We start from the raw sequence: 20,438 nt of genomic DNA, 5'->3' as shown, positions 1-20,438 counted from the left end.
TATTTAAAAAAGAAAATAAAATTCAAAGGGAAATATTAATTCTGACTTCAACTGTATAAACATTTATTATCGCAGTCGCGTAAATGATTAGTTAAAGCCTTTTTATGTTTATTCAGATCTTATTTTCATTCAACTACAGCAATAGCTGATGCCTTCATCCATATTAAGGATTTCCTGGACTGTTCTACTACTTTTGTGAGGCATATCTGGAAATTCTGCTCAATGAATGAATGAAACAGGCATTACTTGCATTTAAAGTGCTACAATGCCCACATCACCTTATTTTGAGGAAAACTGGAAAAAAAACTCCCTCAAAAGAAATTCGAAGTAAACACATTTCTAGCATATAAATCTTTATTTTTATTTTTGTACTATTTTTGATAAAATTTTTATTATGTCAAAAATAGTAGCCTATTGAATATCAATATTTTGCGAGGTATTAAATTTAGAAATTCCAGTATCTTGACAACACTACACCTTAGTTAATTTGTTTGTAGCTTTGTATCACATTGGATAACAACTCACAATATAAAATAAATCATATTTTTTAGATTTGAAGACATGCAGACAATTACATTTTCAAAAAACAAACAGAAACTGCAAATCAGGAGAGAAGATAGGAGGCTCAAGAGGTATGATATGGCTCACAACAGACTAGTAAATGAGAAGTGGGATAATTAATTAATGTTTATTTTTTTCCTTTTTGGTGTTACAAGTCACAAAGCTTCAAATTGTATTGCTAAAAGTCAACGCAAAAGCCCTATTTATTATTAAACCATTTATAAATCTATTATAAAAGTAGATTACCTTTTGAAAGTGGTGGTATTTTAGCGGGGTGAATTAGAACATTATTTTTTAATGGGGGGGGGGGGGATTGGGGGTCTTTGGGGCTAAGCCCCTTATCCCTTTCAACCCTAGCAACGCCCCTGCTAGTCAACATGCTCCTGCCTTCGCCTAGATTTGCACTAAAACTCAGATTTATTTACAACATTTAATTGAAATATTTAAGTTGGCTTTTTTTTTGTAGCTCAGAAATAAAAGAAACAAGGGGTCACTTTTAAATCGAAATAACGATCTCTGTCAAAGGGATTCACCCTAAACACCTCCCCATCATTCTCAGATGGGATGCTGGGCCAAATCAAAGTTACTATTACTATGGGCCAATTTTGGCCCGCAGGCCCTACTTTGTGCATCTCTGCTCCCTATTTCTTACTGTAACATGATTTCAACATCAATAGCACCAAGCCTCAGACCTGACTCAAAAGTGCTTTACAGAATTTTTTTTTTTAAATAAAAGTGAAATAAACAAACAACTAAAAGGAAATAACAACGAGAGATGATGATGATGATGATACCTTCATTTCATACACTGAACTAAAACAAACATTCAAATGTGGTAAAATGATGGAACTGAAACTAATACTAAGCTACTGTGCTTTAGAAAACATACATTTTGTGAAATTATTCATACTGTGGACGGCAGAAGTTGTAAAAAGCATTGGATCTGCTTAATTATTTTAAGGTAAGTGGTTGCAAAAAATGTATAAAGGCTGAATTTAAACAAACAAATTAAGTTGAACATTACTATATTTGTGTGTTTAAATTCAGCCTATATAATTAGTTTCCAACCGCTTGCCTTAAAATAATGGAGTAAATCCACAGAATTTTTTTTCAGTGTGTCTTCTGTAATCTTATACTGTTTCCCTATTTCTTGCTCAGGATCACAAACTCTCCAGTGGCTGATATCTGTGTGGTTTGGGCTAAATGTGAGGATGGGAAGGTTCGTGGCTTCATCTTGGAGCGTGGCATGAAGGGTCTGTCCACCCCCAAGATTGAAGGCAAATTCTCCCTGCGGGCTTCAGCCACTGGTATGATCATCATGGATGAGGTGGAAGTACCAGAGGAAAACCTGCTGCCCAAAGCTTCAGGACTAGCAGTAAGTGAGAGAAAGACTGCATGAGACTCCATTAAAAATACTGGCTCAGGTTTTAATGGCTTTATTATTAGTAGAAATGGATGTAAAATCAATACTAGATGTAAAGTCTGGCATAAAAGAAACCAGAGCTGTGGCCTATTTTTTTTTTGTTATTAGAAATTTGACCTGCTGTATGCAACAATAGATGAATTTGCAGTGTTATTAGGTGCTTTGTGCCAAACTATAGGATATTAATGATGATAATAATCCATTACCTAGAACTACCCACTGACCACTTTATTAGGTACACCTTACTAGAACTGTGTTGGACAGCCTTTTGCCTTCAGAACTGCCTTAATCCTTCATGGCATAGATTTAACAAGGTACTGGAAAATATTCCTAAATGCATTGAGTAGCTGCCATGTGATTGGCTGCTTAGAAATTTACGTTAAGCAAACTGGACAGGCTAATATACACTCGCTGGTCACTTTATTAGGTACACCTGTCCAACTGCTCGTTAATGCGAATTTAACGCCAATCACATGGCAGCAACTCAATGCATTTAGGCATGTAGACATGGTCAAGACGATCTGCTGCAGTTCAAAGTGAGCATCAGAATGGGGAAGAAAGGTGATTTAAGTGACTTTAAAAGTGGCATGGTTGTTGGTGCCAGACGGGCTGGTCTGAGTATTTCAGAAGCTGCTGATCTACTGGGATTTTCACGCACAACCATCTGTAGGGTTTACAGAGAATGGTCCGAAAAAAGAGAAAATATCCAGTGAGTGGCAGTTCTGTAGGCGTAAATGCCTTGTTGATGCCAGAGGTTAGAGGAGAATGACCAGACTGGTTCCAGCTGGTAGAAAGGCAACAGTAACTCATATAGCCACTCATTACAACTGAGGTATGCAGAAGCGCATCTCTGAAAGCACAACACGTCCAACCTTGAGGCGGATGGGCTACAGCAGCAGAAGGCCACAGCGGGTGCCACTCCTGTCAGCTAAGAACAGGAAACTGAGGCTACAGTTCACACAGGCTCACCAAAACTGAACAATAGAAGATTGGAAAAACATTTCCTGGTCTGATGCATCTCGATTTCTGCTGCGACATTCGGATGGTAGGGTCAGAATTTGGAGTCAACAACATAAAAAAAAAACATGGAACCATCCTGCCTTATATCAATGATTCAGGCTGGTTGTGGTGGTGTAATGATGTGAGGGATATTTTCTAGGCACACTTTGGGCCCATTAGTACCAGTTAAGCATTGTGCCAACGCCACAGCCTACCTGAGTATTGTTGCTGACCATGTCCATCTCTTTATGACCACAGTGGTTACTTCCAGCAAGATAATGCGCCATGCCATAAAGCGTGAATCATCTCAGACTGGTTTCTTGAACATGACAATGAGTTCACTGTACTTGAATGGCCTGGGATGTGGTGGAACGGGAGACTCGCATCATGGACAAATCTGCAGCAACTGCTTGATGTTATGTCAATACGGACCAAAATCTCTGAGGAATATTTTCAGTACCTTGTTGAATCTATGCCACAAAGGATTAAGGCAGTTCTGAAGGCAAAAATGGGTCCAACCCGGTACTAGTAAGGTGTACCTAATAAAGTGTAAGGTAGTAATGTGTACCTAATAAATAATTTGGTCAGGAACGCATAAAAATGGACAGTTGCCAACAATTGATTTTATTGAAGTGTGTACAGTTATCTTAGCCCATTTCTCTAAGACTTCAGTTAATTGTAAGCCCTGCTTTTATTTCAGGACCAAGTAAAAAAGTTGAAATAATTTCCAATTAGTGTCATTAATAGCTAAATGTCATTCCAGATCCATGAATTCCTCTACATGTCTGAACCTCCATAATATCCATGTTATCTTCTAAGAAAAGCATTTGAGTATGAGTGTATTTCCTATGGATGGTCGCTGTCATCTTTTGAATTTGAAACGTTATATTAAGTCCTTATTTATTTCACACTCCACTGACCACTTAGTCAATGCATAATGTGTTTCATTAAGTAATGCTAACATAGCCTTGATTTTTCTTCCATGTTTACCAGGGCCCGTTTGGGTGTCTGAATAATGCTCGTTATGGCATTGCTTGGGGAGCTCTGGGAGCCGCAGAGTTCTGCTTCCATGCCACAAGACAGTACACACTGGACAGGTCAACGAACATCTATAATCTAACAAACACATAGACCTATTGCTAAGTGACAATAATTGTGACAGCCTTGTTTTTACAGAGATAACATTAGTCCTGTTTTAAATTTGCCACTATGCTGATGCACAGGTGTTTGTAGATCCGCCCTCTTTTGAAAATGAGGCTGGGAGCACAATCTTATTTGAATTTAAAATGGCTTTAGGTGAATTTCCTTATGGTGAATTTGTGCATGATTCTAACAGAGTAAAATAAGCTGTATTGCAGGGGTCACCAACATGGTGCCCAGGTAGCCCGCGAGGATCACATGTGTTGCCCGCAGGCCTGTTCTAAAAATAGCTCACCATAGCGCCACTTACCAGTAAGCTTCATCTAATATAGAAGTAATCAGTTAAAAATGTAAATATTTGCAGAGATATATAAAAATAAAGTGTTGCACATTGATACATTAAATACAGGGTATTTCCTACCCTGCTAAATCATTGTTGATCACTTTTGTGAGAATAATTAACATGATCAGTGTCTTCACATGGATGAATATCATTAATCATTACCAAAAACATAAAGTATAATTAAAAGTAAATTGAGCAAATTTGTTATTTGAGAAGTGTTTATCACACTGGTAGCCCTCAACATTAATCGTTACCCAAGAAGTAGCTCTCAGTTTCATAAAGGTTGGTGACCCCTGCTGTATTGTTTCTGTTAGAATCCAGTTTGGAGTTCCACTCGCCAGAAACCAGCTGATGCAGAAGAAGATGGCAGACATGTTGACCGAGATCACCCTCGGCCTGCAGTCGTGTCTGCAACTGGGCCGACTGATAGATGACAAAAAGTAAGATCTTTGTGCTGCTGCAAATATTGAATTGAATTTATACATTTGGATATTATTATTATTTTTTGTGATGCAGGAAACAAGTGAGCAATAGTTACAGATAAAGGTTTGGTTGTGATTTAAAAGATGGAAGACCAGGAAATATCAGGTTATTAAAAGGAAATCATTGAGATTTCTGTACAGAATAGCATTTTTAGTTTTTTTCTCTGTCCTAAAAATAAGTCAGCAGGAAGAGGAAATAGATTGGTCGAAAATATTTCTGGGAATTCTGATGAAGGGAAGAAACGTTGAAACATTATACACTTCCTGTTGACTCATCTATTTTTAGAAGTGAATGAAAATAGATTAGAAGTTTTATAAATGCAACTTTTTCATAAGTGAGTTTATTAAAAATGACTTCATAATTATATAGGAGGTAAAGAATGTTATACTTTTACTTGTAGGTTTCATGGCCCTTTAACTAAAAATAAAAACTATAAATACTGGCATAAACTATTACCACTACCACCATAAATTATTATCACTTATTATCACCACCTGCCATTAAGATGGCTTTTAATACTTATTTTTATCTGCACTATTGCTGTGTATATTTTTTATTATTTCTCTTGTTTTATTGCTCTTGTTTATTGTATTGTCCTTGAGTTGCCAGAAAGGCGCCTTTAAAAAATGTATTATTATTATTATTAATTATTAGTCCCCATAAATGTAGCTACTTATTAGTGCAAAATTAAATGCTAATTAACATTTTCAAAAAAAAAAAAAATTATATATATATATATATATATATATATATATATATATATATATATATATATATATATATATATATATATATATATATAAAATTTTATTTATTTTTTTTTTTTTATTTGTAATTTAAAGATGCAATATTATACACCATCTGAATAAAAAAAATGAATTACTGCTGTCACATTTATAATATTTAGCTGACGATGAACTGTCTAAAGCAGGGGTGGGCAAACTCAGTCCTGGAGGGCCGGTGTCCTGCACAGTTTAGATCCAACGTTAATCAAACACACCTAAATATGCTAATCAGTGTCTTGAAGATCACTAAAAATCTATAAGCAGGTGTGTTTGATTAGAGTTGGAGCTAAAATGTGCAGAAACTGGCCCTCCAGGACTGAGTTTGCCCACTTGGAATAATTGCGATTATGCAATTACTTGTCTATTTTGATTAATTGATGATTAATTGTCTGTTTGAGGGTCAAAATAGAAATCAAATATATGACCAAATATCAACATTTGCAATTCTAATGATGACAATTAATATGTAAAATGCCAATTATTACAGTATATTGAAATATTTTGAATATGTATAAAATAAACGCTAGTGACAACCTCCTTTCACACAATGTAAAAGCAAAATTATTATAGCTATACAATCCAAAAACGTGAAGTTGTGTGTTAAATATTTGATTTCTTTATGGAGGTTTTTGTCATGCTTTTGAATTATTACAAATTATTGAGATTGGTTGTAAGTTGTTGTCACTTTGCAACTTTAAATATTGAAGTGATTTATTCCATTCAGTACAATAAATGTCAGAAACAAGCAAACATAACAAACCTAAAACCTGGCCTATAACACAACATGGTGTAAAATAACACACTAGAGAAACAAAAAACATGTTAGGAAGATTTGCTACTAAACAGATACATTGGCTATTCATTGCTAGTTAGGGTTAGGTTGTAGGCATTGCTGGTGTTTTAAATTCTTAAACTGGTGCAGATGCAGTCTCTCGTCATCGTCAGTTTGAAAGTGAAAGTAAAATACACCTGTGTTTTTGCATTTTATTTTTTTGTCTTCCCTTGTGGCTATTAAAGGAATTGCAGCATCTTAAACGACTGTAGTTATTAGATTGTTATTTGATAAATTGCGACAGGCCTAGTTAAAATGTAAGAAAAACAGTAAAAGTGGTCAAATGTTGAAGCCTCTAACACTGTCCTGATTACATGTGACACAACAAGATTCCAGCAACAAGCTATTTGGCTGTCTGCACCAAATGCGACATGACTAAAACATTTAAATACCAGCCATTCATTTAAATATCAGCCATTGCACTTCAGACAAAACGCTAAGGGTTATAATCTAGTTAATACATATTTAACCTATTAGCCATTAGTAAAATACATGAGTGACTGATGTTGTTGGTTTCCACGGAGTCACTGACTTTCATTTTCAATCTGTTTGCTTGTTATTTAATTTTCTAGATCTGGGGTCCGTTCTTCATACCTCGCTTAAATGATCTAAGATGATTTGGCAGATACTGGATCTTTTCATCTCGATAACTGATCTCTCGCTAATTTGGTTCTTCAAACAAGTTCGTGAATCAGATTAGAATGTCTGGATAAACTGATCTGAGATCGCTGCGTGTGTTTGTGAAGGACAAATCTATCGATCCTCGAAATCATGATCAACAATGCAACGATTGGCTGACGGCACAGCAGCGTAATGACATCATCTGATTAATATTCAATTATCCATGTGAGCAAAATTACATCAAATTAGCAGTAACGGTTTGTTAAATATGACACGCAATAACCTTCCACATTTGTTATGAGCTGTCAAGTGTATTCATCATGTATTTCAATGCAAATCAATGTATTTAGTTCTACATTTAGAAAAGATTTTCTTTATTATAGTAGCCGTTTTTTTTTATCTGTGTAAAGAATAACTAGATGTTTACAAAAGCATTTTGATATTGGTAAAGGCATCTGCAACTTTTGTGAAGCATCAAATCACCGGCATATTAACTATCAAAACATGTTTATGACTGCATAAATGTATTATTGTTTTTAAAAAAGTCACATATTGTGCATTTCTATTATACACAATTTGTACTAAATCGATCTAAAAAATTCACATCAATAAGTTTTCTCTTTGCACCGCCAGGTGGCAGTCTTTGTACTTTCATTTCGAGGGTGCAGATTGCATAAGTTTTAATAATATGTATAACTTTATTTATTTTATTAATGACTATAACTTTATATATATATATATATATATATATATATATATATATATATATATATATATATATATATATATATATATATATATATAAAGTTATAATTCTGATATTTTCTTACAGTAGTAGTTATATACACTTGGGAAAATGGTAAATATTTTTTAACTATATATATATATATATATATATATATATATATATATATATATATATATATAGTTAAAAAATATATATAACTTAATATATAACTTTATTAACTATATATATATATATATATATATATATATATATATATATATATATATATATATATATATATAGTTAAAAAATATTCACCATTTTCCCAAGTGTATATAACTACTACTGTAAGAAAATATCAGAATTCGGAACATACTTTCTGTATTATCTTTGCTTGAACTGAGCCGATCTAATCCTGTTTATATGAAATGAACCTGCTCCCGATCAGGTTTGACCTAGCAGAACTGTTGCTATGACAACAATTCTCGGATCAGCTTTGAAGAACGAAACGATCCTGGATCGTGTCAAATCATCAGTATCCAAATCCAGCTAACTGAGTAATCCATGTACAAAGAACAGACCCCTGAGGTGAACTATCTGCTGCTGCTTTCAGTAGTTTGCCAATAAAAGTCATGTAAAATTGTGTTTAAACTCACATTAGTAGCATTTAGCACTGAATAAAGCACATAATCTGTACCTGAGGTGATCATTGTTGTAGTGGTTTATGCTGTTGTTTTGCCACAATGCCACAGAAGTAAAAACTCTTTGCAAAATAGAAATTTTGCCTGATGCTGTCGCAAATGGTTAGGATAAAAACTCGTAACATTAAAAAAGATACCTTGTGGTAGTATTTAATTTTCAAGGTGTGAGGTGAACTATCTGCTGCTGCTTCAGTAGTACAGCAATAAGTGTAACGTAAAATGGTGCTCAAACTCACATTAGTAGCTTCTTGCACCGTATAAAGCACATAATCAGTACCTGAGGTGATCATTGTCATAGTAGTTTATGCTGTTGTTTTGCCATGATGCTAAAATAGAAATGTTGTTTGGATGTAACAAGATGTATAGGACAAAAACTCGTAACGTGAAAAAGATACCTTTTATCACGTCGCGGTGTAGTTAGGACATTTTGTGGCAGCTTGTACTATTCTCTTGCTTTATACAGTGGGGAAGTTAACGGCACCTTTAGAAATATGTTTTCCGTGAAAAACGGTGACGTGTTCAATATTTATTTTCCCCACTGTATTTGATCTTGTCATCTTATGATGAATCACTTGTCTTCCACTTTGTTTGTCACTTAAGTTCTGCTAAATGACTAAAAGTAACGTAATTACAGTATAAAAACTAGTCTAACTCTTGACTTTCTGCATCAAATTCTCAGAGCGGCTCCGGAAATGATATCGCTGCTAAAGAGAAACTCTTGCGGTAAAGCCCTGGACATCGCCAGACAGGCCCGAGACATGCTGGGAGGAAACGGCATCGCAGACGAGTACCACATCATCCGTCACGTCTTGAACCTGGAGGCCGTCAACACTTATGAAGGTCAGAGAGAGAGCGACGAGATCAGGCTTTACTGAGAAAACAATCCCTGATCTGATCTTCCAGGTCAACGCGCAGGCCAGAGTTTTGTAATGCTTTGAGCTTTCAGGAAAGTGATAGGGATTTGGGGGTATTTTTGGAGGACATGGGAAAGCTCGCATTGGAGCACTTCTGATGTTATTTCTAGTTGGATGCATTAAACGGGAACATATCTGTTTTCTCTTACATTTAAAATGAATGGAAGGGCTTCTATGTAGTGCAACACACTTCAAAAATGTAGTAGTGTTTCATAGCCCTTCAAACCAAAATAAAAACTATAAATACTGGCATAAATTATTAGTCAGCATAAAGGTAGCTGCTTATCAGTGCAAAATTAAATGCTAATTAACATTTTCTGAAAGTATATATATATATATATATATATATATATATATATATATATATATATATATATATATATATATATATTTATATATATATATTTATACAACAGTTCTGTCTGGTTCTCAAATCTGATTGGCTGATAACCGTGCGATATTCTGCAATATCAGAACTCCTACAACCTCTTTACCCTTTGTGTATTACTCCGCCCACATACAGCCAGCAAAAAGCAGACACTACAGATCTAAAGTTTAAAAGATGCACGCTCAACTGTTTAACTGTCAGCTTATGATTTGAATCCAATGTGGAAGAAAGTAGTTCCACATACAAAAGGGTTTTTGAAACTTTCCGTGTTTAATTTTGTTTTTATATGCACAATTATGCCGTCAAACTGTTGTATAAACGCAATATCACACTCGTAGCAGTGCGATATGGCTGTGTATCGGCACTGGTGGGGGCTCCTGCATCCAACGCATGCTTCCCACCAGTGCCGATACACAGCCATATTGCACTGCTACTCGTGTGATATTGCTCATTTTTTTTTTTTTTTTTATCTATCTAAAAGAATCAATATTTATATTTAAATCCGTATTATTGAGGGGGGGTTAAAATTTGCATATACATTTTATAATTTACATTCTTAAAATAATGTAAAATGATGCAAAAATTTTGGCAGAAATTATGTGTATTTTAGTTTTCTAAATTGAACGGCATTCAGAATTTAAAAAAAAGGAATAGTGGAAAAAAACGAGTATAAAACTCAGTATATACAATTGCTATAGGCCTCAATAATGTAAAGTGAAACTGTATCTGGATGCTATACAAATGCACTACATAAATTCTCACCTAATTCACTCATCACCAATCCAAATATGTGTACGCTTTGCAAGTTTTTTTGCTTCCTTTACATTAACTGCACTATTAGCAGTTGCTTTGGAATTTAGATTTGGAATAGAACCACAGCATTGGACTTGTAGATGTATGACTATTACATTTACTTGCCCACCTAGACATTCTGTTTAAAAAATACCTCTAATAGACATCCAAACATGGCTTAAACAAGGTTAAATTTGAGGCTAAATCTAATCTAAAGTAAATCTAATCTAATCTAACGCTGTTGTCTAACCGTCTAAACAATAGATAGACCAGTCTAGTCATCAAATAGATATTAAAGTGACTGCATTTGTTTAGTCATTTATTTCTAATTGATTTATATTTAGCCTAATTTTAGCTAATATGTCTACGGTTGAGGAAAAAGAACAGATTTCATTGCAAACTATTTATGAAAAAGCTACTCTAAAGAGGAGCTAAAATGGCATGAGGAAGATGGCATATGGAAGATGGAACTGTTGCCTTCAGGGGAAAGGTTTAGAGTCCCTCGTTGCAGATATACATATTTTTTGTAAAGCTGTTTAATAGTGTTGAGTTTGAGTGGAAGTCTGCCCTGATTTAACTTAATCTTTCAAGGAAATTTAGTAATTTCAGATGCATAGTTTACATTAACTCTAGCACGGTAGCACCATGTCAAAACTGCATTGTTGAGTAAAGAATTATTTCTGTAAATGTAAACTATGGTGTTGCTAACATTATGTATTTTAGTTTCCCCTCACCCCACAACAAATTTCTAAATTAAATAGTTAGAAAGGAATGAGAAAAAAACAAGTATAAAACTTACTATAGACAGTTATACTATCACTATAAACTATATACAGTAAATGCTCAAGGAGTCATTTTTCATGTTAATACTGCGTTCAGGAAAGAACCGAGAAGATGATCATGTCGCATATTCTGAAAACAATGCAAGCTATGATGTTTCACATTTCGCATGTGTATATTATTCATTTTCCCTCACTCCACAACTTTTTTCAATTGATCAGTATTCAGAATAATTTTTAAAAATGGATGGAAAACAAAAGTATTAACAGTTACTATAAACCTCAACAATTAAATTTTTTAATCTATGTGTGTGAATGTGTGTAAATATGCATCTTTTTTGTAGTTGTGTGCTGTTGTGAACTTTAGATTAATTGTGACGATTGCATGCATGGGTGATGGGCCCAAAACAAATCTCCCTCATTCATTCATTTTCTTGTCGGCTTAGCTCCTTTATTTATATCCGGGGTCGCCACAGCGGAATGGACCGCCAACTTATCCAGATCGTTTTTACACACACACTTATACACTACGGACAATTTAGCCTACCCAATTTATCTGTACCGCATGTCTTTGGACTGTGGGGGATACCGGAGGAAATCAGCGTGAACGCAGGGAGAACATGCAAAACTCCACACAGAAATGCCAACTGAGCCGAGGCTCGAACCAGCGACCTTCTTGCTGTGAGGCAACAGCACTAACTACTGCGCCACTGCGTCGCCCAAATCTCCCTCATATGGGACAAAAAGTTTACCTTAACTTATCCCACCTTACTATGTTTGGATAACACACAAAACATTTGCTGTGTGTTTAGTTTTGCATATTAAGTAACAACATATCATCTGTTCATAATACTTTGGTATATTTAAAAAAATGGTGGGAGACATGATATAAAACCTGACTTTATAATGAGCTTACATTGAACTGAATAAAAATTGAGAGCTGCTCAGTTACATCTCTGTGTTTATGTTTTGCAGGAACCCATGACATCCATGCTCTGATCCTGGGCAGAGCCATCACTGGACTACAGTCCTTCACGGTGGACAAATGAGCTGCTGCTGCTATAACCCATGTACATGCAGAGTGCTTTTTTTCAGTTTGCATCATTTACCATCACAAATTACTTGAAAGGTGAAAACAAACGGTTTAGAGCAGTATTTTATCTAAAGTATGTCCTTTTTGAATGTCTGTAATTTATGTAATCATTATCAGAGAACTATTTTTCTATGTTCTAACTAGATCGCAGCACTTAGATTTGTAAATAAATGCACCAAAAGGTCACAATAATGAAAGTGCATGTTTTTGTTTGTACAGTGGAGCTAAGGCTGCACAATATATTGTTTCAGCATTGATATATGTAATAGTCATATCGCGGGATGTGCGATATTGAGTTGGGATTACAGTTGATTAGCACTACAGTTCATAACACGAGATCTGTGGAGTCATTTTTAAATGTAATTGAGTGAAAGTTTGTCATTTGCCTGTGTTATTGCATGAAGATTTTAAGAGAGTTTAAAGCATTAAGGCACAAGAAATTGTAGCATTTTTACTTTAATGAAGAATCCAATAAAATTGTCATTAGGGTTGGGTATTGTTTGGGGTTATTTCGATACCGGTGCTAAATCGATACTTTTAAAACGGTACCGGTGCCAAAGCGATTAGCCACAAAATTATTTTGGATGACTCTAGAAAAATCTTTTATTTGATAAAATCTTTTTTAAAATAATTTTGATAGAACAATATAATTTAAGTTTAAAGTAAACATCAATTTATATTGTAAATATTTGAACTACATTAATATATTTCCTTTAATCATTTGTTGGTTAGCATGAATTTAAGATTTGAATTATGAAATTATGCAGCCCCCTTATACAAAGAAGAAAATGCAATAGTATAGTTTAACTAGGGTGGGGTATTGTTTGGGGTTATTTCGATACTGGTGCTAGATTGATACTTTTAAAATGGTACCATTGCCAAGACGGTGCTTGAACCAATACTTTTGAGCCACAAAATTATGGTGCATGACTGTAGAAAAATCTTTTATTTGACAAAAAAAAGTTAATTATTTTAATTGAACAATATAATTCAAGTTTAAATTAAACATCAATTCATATTTTACATATTTGAGTTGAATTACATTTATATATTTCTTTTGATCATTTATTTGTTAGCATGAATTTATAATTTGCAATATGCAATTAACATGACATTAGCCTACACTAACACTACACTACACTAACCTGTGGAACGCTGTTGTTAAATTCAGGGAACACCTTATTTCTAGGGTTGGGGCTTGTGACATGGACATCAGTAATCATATTATTTGCCTTAATCTGAATAAGACATTAATATGATTAAGGTCTTTACTTGAGTTGCTTATTGAATGCTCCTTTTATGATCTTGTTTTACATGTTATAGTACATAGATCGATTGCGTCACCAGTCTATTCACATTTCCTCTGGAGTTTCATGTAATTTTAGGTGCTTCATTTTTAATTTGTCCAGTTTAACTGCAGTTCGGCTGTTTCACTTTCATTCGAGAACATATTGTTCATGCCCCATGACAAACTGAGGTATTGGATGAGAATATGAATTAAGGACTGGTGGAAGGGTGTTGTTTTAGTGCAATTTGATACCGTACGCCGAATGGAAAGGAGAAAAAAAACCTCTGCATTTCGTGATGCGGGTGCCTGTAGTCCTTCTTTTAAGGTAATCAAAATCGCTGTTTACATGGTAAGGGCATCACACATCGAATGCGCCGCTCAGCGCTGCGACACGGCGCGCACATGACAGTTTAAAGTATCACACACCAGACGCGCACTTTTGCATGTTATTTAAAATTAATCTAATCAGGTGGCGCGGCAGAAATATGAACGGTGTCCTGGTGGCTGGAAGCCGCCGACTTGTTTAGAGCTCTAAAATGCATGGTGCTGCGTGGCACGCCGCCGAGCGGCGCTTCTGGTGTGCTCCCTGCTGTAGACTCTTAATCAGAGTATTGTCTTAATCATATTCAAATCGGAGTATTGGCGTCCATGTAAACTTACTCAGTAAAAGTTTTATTTTACATTTAATTCAATTTCAGTACCTGAATACTGTTAAGAGTCCACCAAAAACAATAAAGCGCTGTTTATTTCATTGTTTTTCTTTGCTTTATTGCATTTATAAATGCTTGTAAATTAAAAAAATATATATTGTATAACTTGATTCACTCCACTACATAAACATCCCAATCAATCTAAATGAATTGTCCGAACAGAGGTATTTAATCCATCTGGTAAAATTCATAGAAAAAAAATATTGCAATGTCTAATTATGCCGATATTGTGCAGCCTTAAAATGGTTTATTATAAAAAAACACAACAAAAGTGTTTAGTCTGTTTTCAACAAACATTTACTGCAGGTGAATAAAATGTAAAAGACTCTAAACAGTTTCCGCTTTGCTTTTCGTTACATGGATGGCACCAAAAGGTTCCAGGGCTGTTATGAAATCCTCATTTTATAATGGTGTCATCATATCTTGCCATTTATATTTATCTAGAGCAGCTTATTTGGGAACTGAGAGCACCATAAAGAGAATTGTCAACCAATTGAATGAGTTTTCAATAACTACAGTTGAGGAAGCTCAAACCTTAGGTATTGAATAACAAATAATACCCAAACACAATTGCAGGAATGATAGTTAAAAAGCCTTCAGATAAACCTTGTAATGTTGTAAAAGAAATATTTAGCACATGCATACAAACATTCTTTAACATACTAATGTAAGAAAACACATTTAATTATTAACCATTAAAAGTTACTCAAGTTAAATGGCATTAATCGAACAAGGTGCCATCTCTGTCATAAAGTTACTCAGAAATGAAAGGAGTGTACCCTGTCTACTGCTCTGTGCCGTGCTGCAGGCCTTTATTGATGATGGCCAGGGTTTGACTGGCTCCCTGAAGCTCCATACTCAGCTGACTGCTTCTCTCTAGCACCTCCGACAGCTCAGTGATGCTGCTCTCTATGCCCTGACTGTGCTCTTCATAATACTTAAACATCTGATCCTTCACCTGCTGACACATCTCGGTCACCTGCACGGACACAATTCAATTTTACCTGATGCTCCAATGGGGGGTGGGGGAAGAGTGGTAGCTCACCCAAAAATTTGAATTCTGTTATCCATTACAAACCCTTGTGTGGTTCTAAACCCCTGATGTTTTAAATGACATCAGAGAGCTCCCTTATCCTCCATTGAGAGAAGTGGTCAGGATTTGTTCAGAAAAATACCCAAAAAACATCCTCAAAACCGACTATTATGAGTTCAGTGGTTCAGTCGGAGTATTACCAAGCTACAGGAATTAGTGGTGGGCAAAGCAAGGCTTCATGAAACACTGAAATAGTCGAAGCAAACGTGTTGAAACCCGCCTCTACAGTGACACCTAGTGGTCATTTTTTTATGTATTGCTCTGGTACAGCTTCAGCAAAGACACAGTTAAGCAAATTGAGGTATTAAGCCCAATGTTAGTTTCAAGTGATTTAGTGGGGTGGTTATGGTTGATGACTAGCATGCAGAAAGGGGTATGCAGCTATAGGCATTACTGTAGTTTTGAAATGCTCTGTTCTTGTAACATATGTTGTTTTAACATTTGGTCTGACATCCGAATAAACACTTTGTGAATAAATGTGTATTGTTTTGGTCATAAAAGTAACATTATTAAAATACATTAAGTCATAATTTCAGAGTATTTGGATAAGTCGGGATTTGAACTCTGCCTGTACAAAGTGTAACTGTGCTGCAATTGGCCACAGTCCACTAGGCTACATAAGAAAGACTTTTTTTCTGACCCTGTCAGTCAAACGCAGATTGGCCAGGTCTCGAAATGCTTCTGAAATGACCCTTTGAATCACTTGGTCATGTGACCTAAGTGTTTTGAATCACTCCGGCGCCTAGACAGCAGCTCTGCACAGGACGTTTGGCCAGAGGAGAAATGGTCGTGCCCAACTGAGCCTGGTCTCTCAAGGTTTTTTTCCTTCACTTTCGTTAATTGGTGAAGTTTGTTCCTCGCCACTGGCTTGCTGGGTTTGGGACTTGTGGAGCTGCGCATCGATGGATTTGCTCATCAGTGTTTGGACTTGGCATGGGACTAAAAGCAGTTTCAAGGTTTACCGCTGTTTGGAAAAGTCATTGTATTAAAAGTTAAATTTTTATGTCATATCATTCCTTGGGCATATGTAAGTTTTTTTTATTTTTATTTTTTTTAAAGTTTTTATGACTATCACCAGCAGAAATAAACCCTCCACTAAAAAAGCTGCTGTACAGCCCACTATTCAGGAAACATCTGAAAAACAAATCGCTTATAAAGCAAAATAAACATGCAGTAGACCTGAAGAGTGCAGTGGCTTTATTCATATCTATTCAAACAAAAGAAAGATATCCAAATATGCCTTTTCAATTTGTTTTTGAAACTAAGATAGCTGAAGTCAATGGTTGGTTTTAATTATTTAACCTGACATGTTTACTACTCCAAAATATGTTAAATATATTAAATGTTGTTTTTTAAATAAAATATATTGTGATCAATAGGAAAGTTGTTTTTTTGTCTCAGACATTTAAAAAGAACATTTTAGAGTAGTAATCACAGTGAAACTGTGATATTTTTATCCAATGTTTTCATACCATCCGAGTCTTATACCAGCCTAGTTTTGACTTTTGAAAACTTTTTTGAAACTGAAAATTAACTCGCACTGAACTGAGCTAAACTAAACCTCAACTCTAAAAACTGGACTGACACAGTTTCAATTTACTAGAACTTCTATGTTAAGCTGCTTTGACACAATCTACATTGTAAAAGCGCTATAGAAATAAACATGAATGAATTCAGTCACGTGACCTGGATGTTTTGGATCATGCTTCGGTGCAGTGTTTTGAAACACTTGCGCTTCGGGATCTCGACACTGTCAAAATGTCAGTTTCACATCAGCCATCCCTAACAGGAATACTGTTGTGCACCCTATACTGACACTGCTAAATGAAGTCATTTTTTTGTGCGCACAAAAATATTTGGGTAACTTAATAATTACCTGACTGACCTGCTGAAAACACATGGCCTGTGTTGAGGATGGTTTTGTATTTTTTGTATTTTGCATTATTCTAGGTGTCTGGAACCTTTCTGTCTATGGAGGATGAGGAAGCTCATACACTCAACAAAAACATCTTCATTCGATCAGAATAGTTTGGAACAACATGAGGCTCAGTATTGAAGAACTTAAATTTTATTTTTGGGTGAACTAAACCCTTTAAAATATCTAAGATCCAGATTTAATAACTGCCAAAACAATCTACTTTCATGGTTAAAAACGCAGTAAAATAACTGTTGAAACAAAACAAAACAAAAAAACAGTAAAAATGAAGCAATTAAAAGCATTAAGAATTACTTATGCGCCTGGTTTGCATTGCACACATTATACATTTAAAGTGATTTCACCCCCCCCCCCCCCCCCCCCCAAAAATGTTTTAAAACTTTGCATTTCTGTTGAACACAAGATGTTCGGAAGATTGTAAGAAACCATAACCATTGATATTAAGTGTAGGAACAAAAATAAGGAAATCAAGGGCCGTTTTATCCAACATTCTTCAATATATCTTCATTTGTGTTCAACAGAAGAAAGAAACTCAAACACGTTTAGAACAAGTGAAGGATGAATAAATAACTTAAATTTTTTGGTGAACTTTCTATTTAAATAATCATGAGTTTGTGATTTACTAAGGTTTGTGAAGGTTTGTTTCCTGGTATTTGTGCCATTATTTAACAATTAATAAATATTGTCATGACATGTTGTGATAGTTGCTGGAGAAGGAGAAATGCAGAGAGAATTTTCTCCACTTTTAAATATCTTAAGTACCAAAAGGTATGGAACACACTAGATTATAGATATCCTTAGGACTTTTCATTTCAGGGGGGCTTTAAATATATTACTTTGGATAATAAGTTATTGCAAAATGTTTGTTAAAAGTTCTGTCAACCTCAAGAACCCTCATCAAAGACCTCAAAAAGTTACCTTCAATTAATAATTTTCCTACAGCTTAGTCCCTTTATTCATCAGGGGTCGCTACAGCAGAATGAAACGCCAACTTATCCAGCATATGTTTTACACAGTGGATGCCCTTCCAGCTGCAACCCAGTACTGGGTAACATCCATACAGAGTCATTCACACTCATAAACTATGGCCAATTTAGTTTATTCAATTCACCTATAGCACATGGACGGTGGGGAAATTTGCAAAAGATATTCATCAGCTTAATGAATATTTGCCATACAGATTGAACTGGATAGATAAAAGTGTACAGATGAAAAGAAAATCGAATAATAATGTACTCTGAAGCATTTCAATTTTTATCGGATTAATAAAAACCTGTTTTATACCCAATTATAATTGAATTACACGATTTATTTAGATTTTGATATGTATAGGTTTTATTTCATCCATATTGCACAATTCAATGTGCAGTTAAACACGTTTTACTAATCTGCCTGTGTTTTTCATCCGTTTTTTTTTTCCCGTGGCTTAATGGTAGTGGGATGTACCTTTTTAATGAGTTGTTCCTCAAAGCTGGTCATCACATGTTGGTCCAAGGCTCGTCTCTCATTGATTCTCTCAATAAGGTCATGTGCTTTCTTTCCAATCTCATCTATTGGTGAATTGTTTGGAGGCAATATGGCAACATCTTCCGCTGTATTGTTGGCTGGTGAACTTCTAGATGAAGTTTTTGAAACACCAATTCCTGAATCATCACTGACACAAGAAACGAAATGGTTAAATTTATAGTATAACCCCCCCCAAAAAAAAAAAAAAAAAAAAAATTATATATATATATATATATATATATATATATATATATATATATATATATATATATATATATATATATATATATACCCAGCAAGCACTTTTGGTTTTTAAAAGATGTCTAATCGACGTTTGAACATAGTTATCTTGGCTAAAACAAGGCTAAACTTGGGCTGTCAGTGAAAATCTAATTGATGTCTAAGAATAGACTAGTCATCAAATAAACAGGAATGAATGTCTACACATATGAAGTCTGTCAAATCTGTCCATGCGACGACAAGTCTAGTTTTGGGCTATTCTTTAAAGTCTATTAGATTTTCACTGACAGCCCAAGTTTGCCCTTGTTTTAGCAAAACTGCCTATGTTTAAATGTCTAATAGACGTCTATTAAACTCAAAATTCCCAGCAAGCATTTTATGTTTTTAAAAGATTTCTAACAGATGTCTAATAGACATCTAAACATAGTCGTCTTGGCTTTAATTTAAATTTAATAGACGTCTAAGAATAGGCCAAAACTAGACTAGTCATCAAATAAACAGGAATGAATGACTAGCTTTGTTTTAGCCAAGCTGTCTACATTTAAATGTCTATTAAACAAATTTTTTTATGTGTATATCTGTACCAAACTGGATTATGTTCAGTGTTATTTGCTCACTTTTGCAGATCACTGCTGTCATCCAGAGTTACAAACGACAGAGTTCCACCAGTTGAGTTTAGACCATCATCTGGCACCTGGATGGAACAAAAAATATACTTTTAAAGTCGAATTACTAGACCATTATCAGACATATGACAATTAATATAATCATCATATGTACCTTTGCTGATGTATGGTGAAGAGCAGATTTGGGTGTTGACTGCAATGTCATGGAGCCTGAACTTCCAAAAAAGTGCTGAGCCATCACCTGAAAATATAATACACACAATACATTACACTTCAACATGACAGATACACTATATATGGTAAACACCACACACACACACACACACACACGCACGCACACACACACACACACACACACACACACACACACACACACACCTTAAAATGACAATTAACCTGCGTCATTTCACCAAAACATAACGTTTCAATATTGCAGTAATTGTATGAGATAATACTTT

At 34.9% G+C, this 20,438-nt stretch overlaps 2 protein-coding genes across 6 annotated transcripts in view; one reads left to right on the top strand and one right to left on the bottom strand.

The window, feature by feature from the left end:
- Window positions 1-13,069, top strand: part of gcdhb (glutaryl-CoA dehydrogenase b) — a 30,927-nt gene extending 17,858 nt beyond the window's left edge. For 2 of the 4 annotated variants that reach the window (XM_073939979.1, XM_073939980.1), the window contains 5 exons: window positions 1,720-1,936; window positions 3,977-4,080; window positions 4,781-4,906; window positions 9,295-9,455; window positions 12,464-13,069. In XM_073939979.1, coding sequence (XP_073796080.1) covers window positions 1,720-1,936; window positions 3,977-4,080; window positions 4,781-4,906; window positions 9,295-9,455; window positions 12,464-12,537 — 682 coding nt within the window. In that variant the 3' untranslated portion in view covers window positions 12,538-13,069. 4 annotated transcript variants of the gene reach the window in all.
- A 1,551-nt stretch (window positions 13,070-14,620) lies between these two features.
- syce2 (synaptonemal complex central element protein 2) overlaps window positions 14,621-20,438 on the bottom strand; it is a 28,950-nt gene continuing 23,132 nt past the window's right edge. The window contains exons 2-5 of one of the 2 annotated variants that reach the window (NM_001020503.2): window positions 20,135-20,221; window positions 19,972-20,048; window positions 19,055-19,262; window positions 14,621-15,558 (exon numbers count right to left, since the gene is read on the bottom strand). In NM_001020503.2, coding sequence (NP_001018339.1) covers window positions 15,364-15,558; window positions 19,055-19,262; window positions 19,972-20,048; window positions 20,135-20,218 — 564 coding nt within the window. In that variant the 5' untranslated portion in view covers window positions 20,219-20,221 and the 3' untranslated portion in view covers window positions 14,621-15,363. The remainder of the gene's footprint in view (window positions 15,559-19,054; window positions 19,263-19,971; window positions 20,049-20,134; window positions 20,222-20,438) is intronic. The other variant, XM_068216933.2, reaches the window with a different exon arrangement.

The sequence above is a fragment of the Danio rerio genome, chromosome 3 (genome assembly GCF_049306965.1).
Source record: "Danio rerio strain Tuebingen ecotype United States chromosome 3, GRCz12tu, whole genome shotgun sequence".
NCBI classification, from domain to species: domain Eukaryota; kingdom Metazoa; phylum Chordata; class Actinopteri; order Cypriniformes; family Danionidae; genus Danio; species Danio rerio.
Note: the sequence above shows the minus strand (reverse complement) of the source record. Positions and strands in the feature narration are given on the sequence as shown.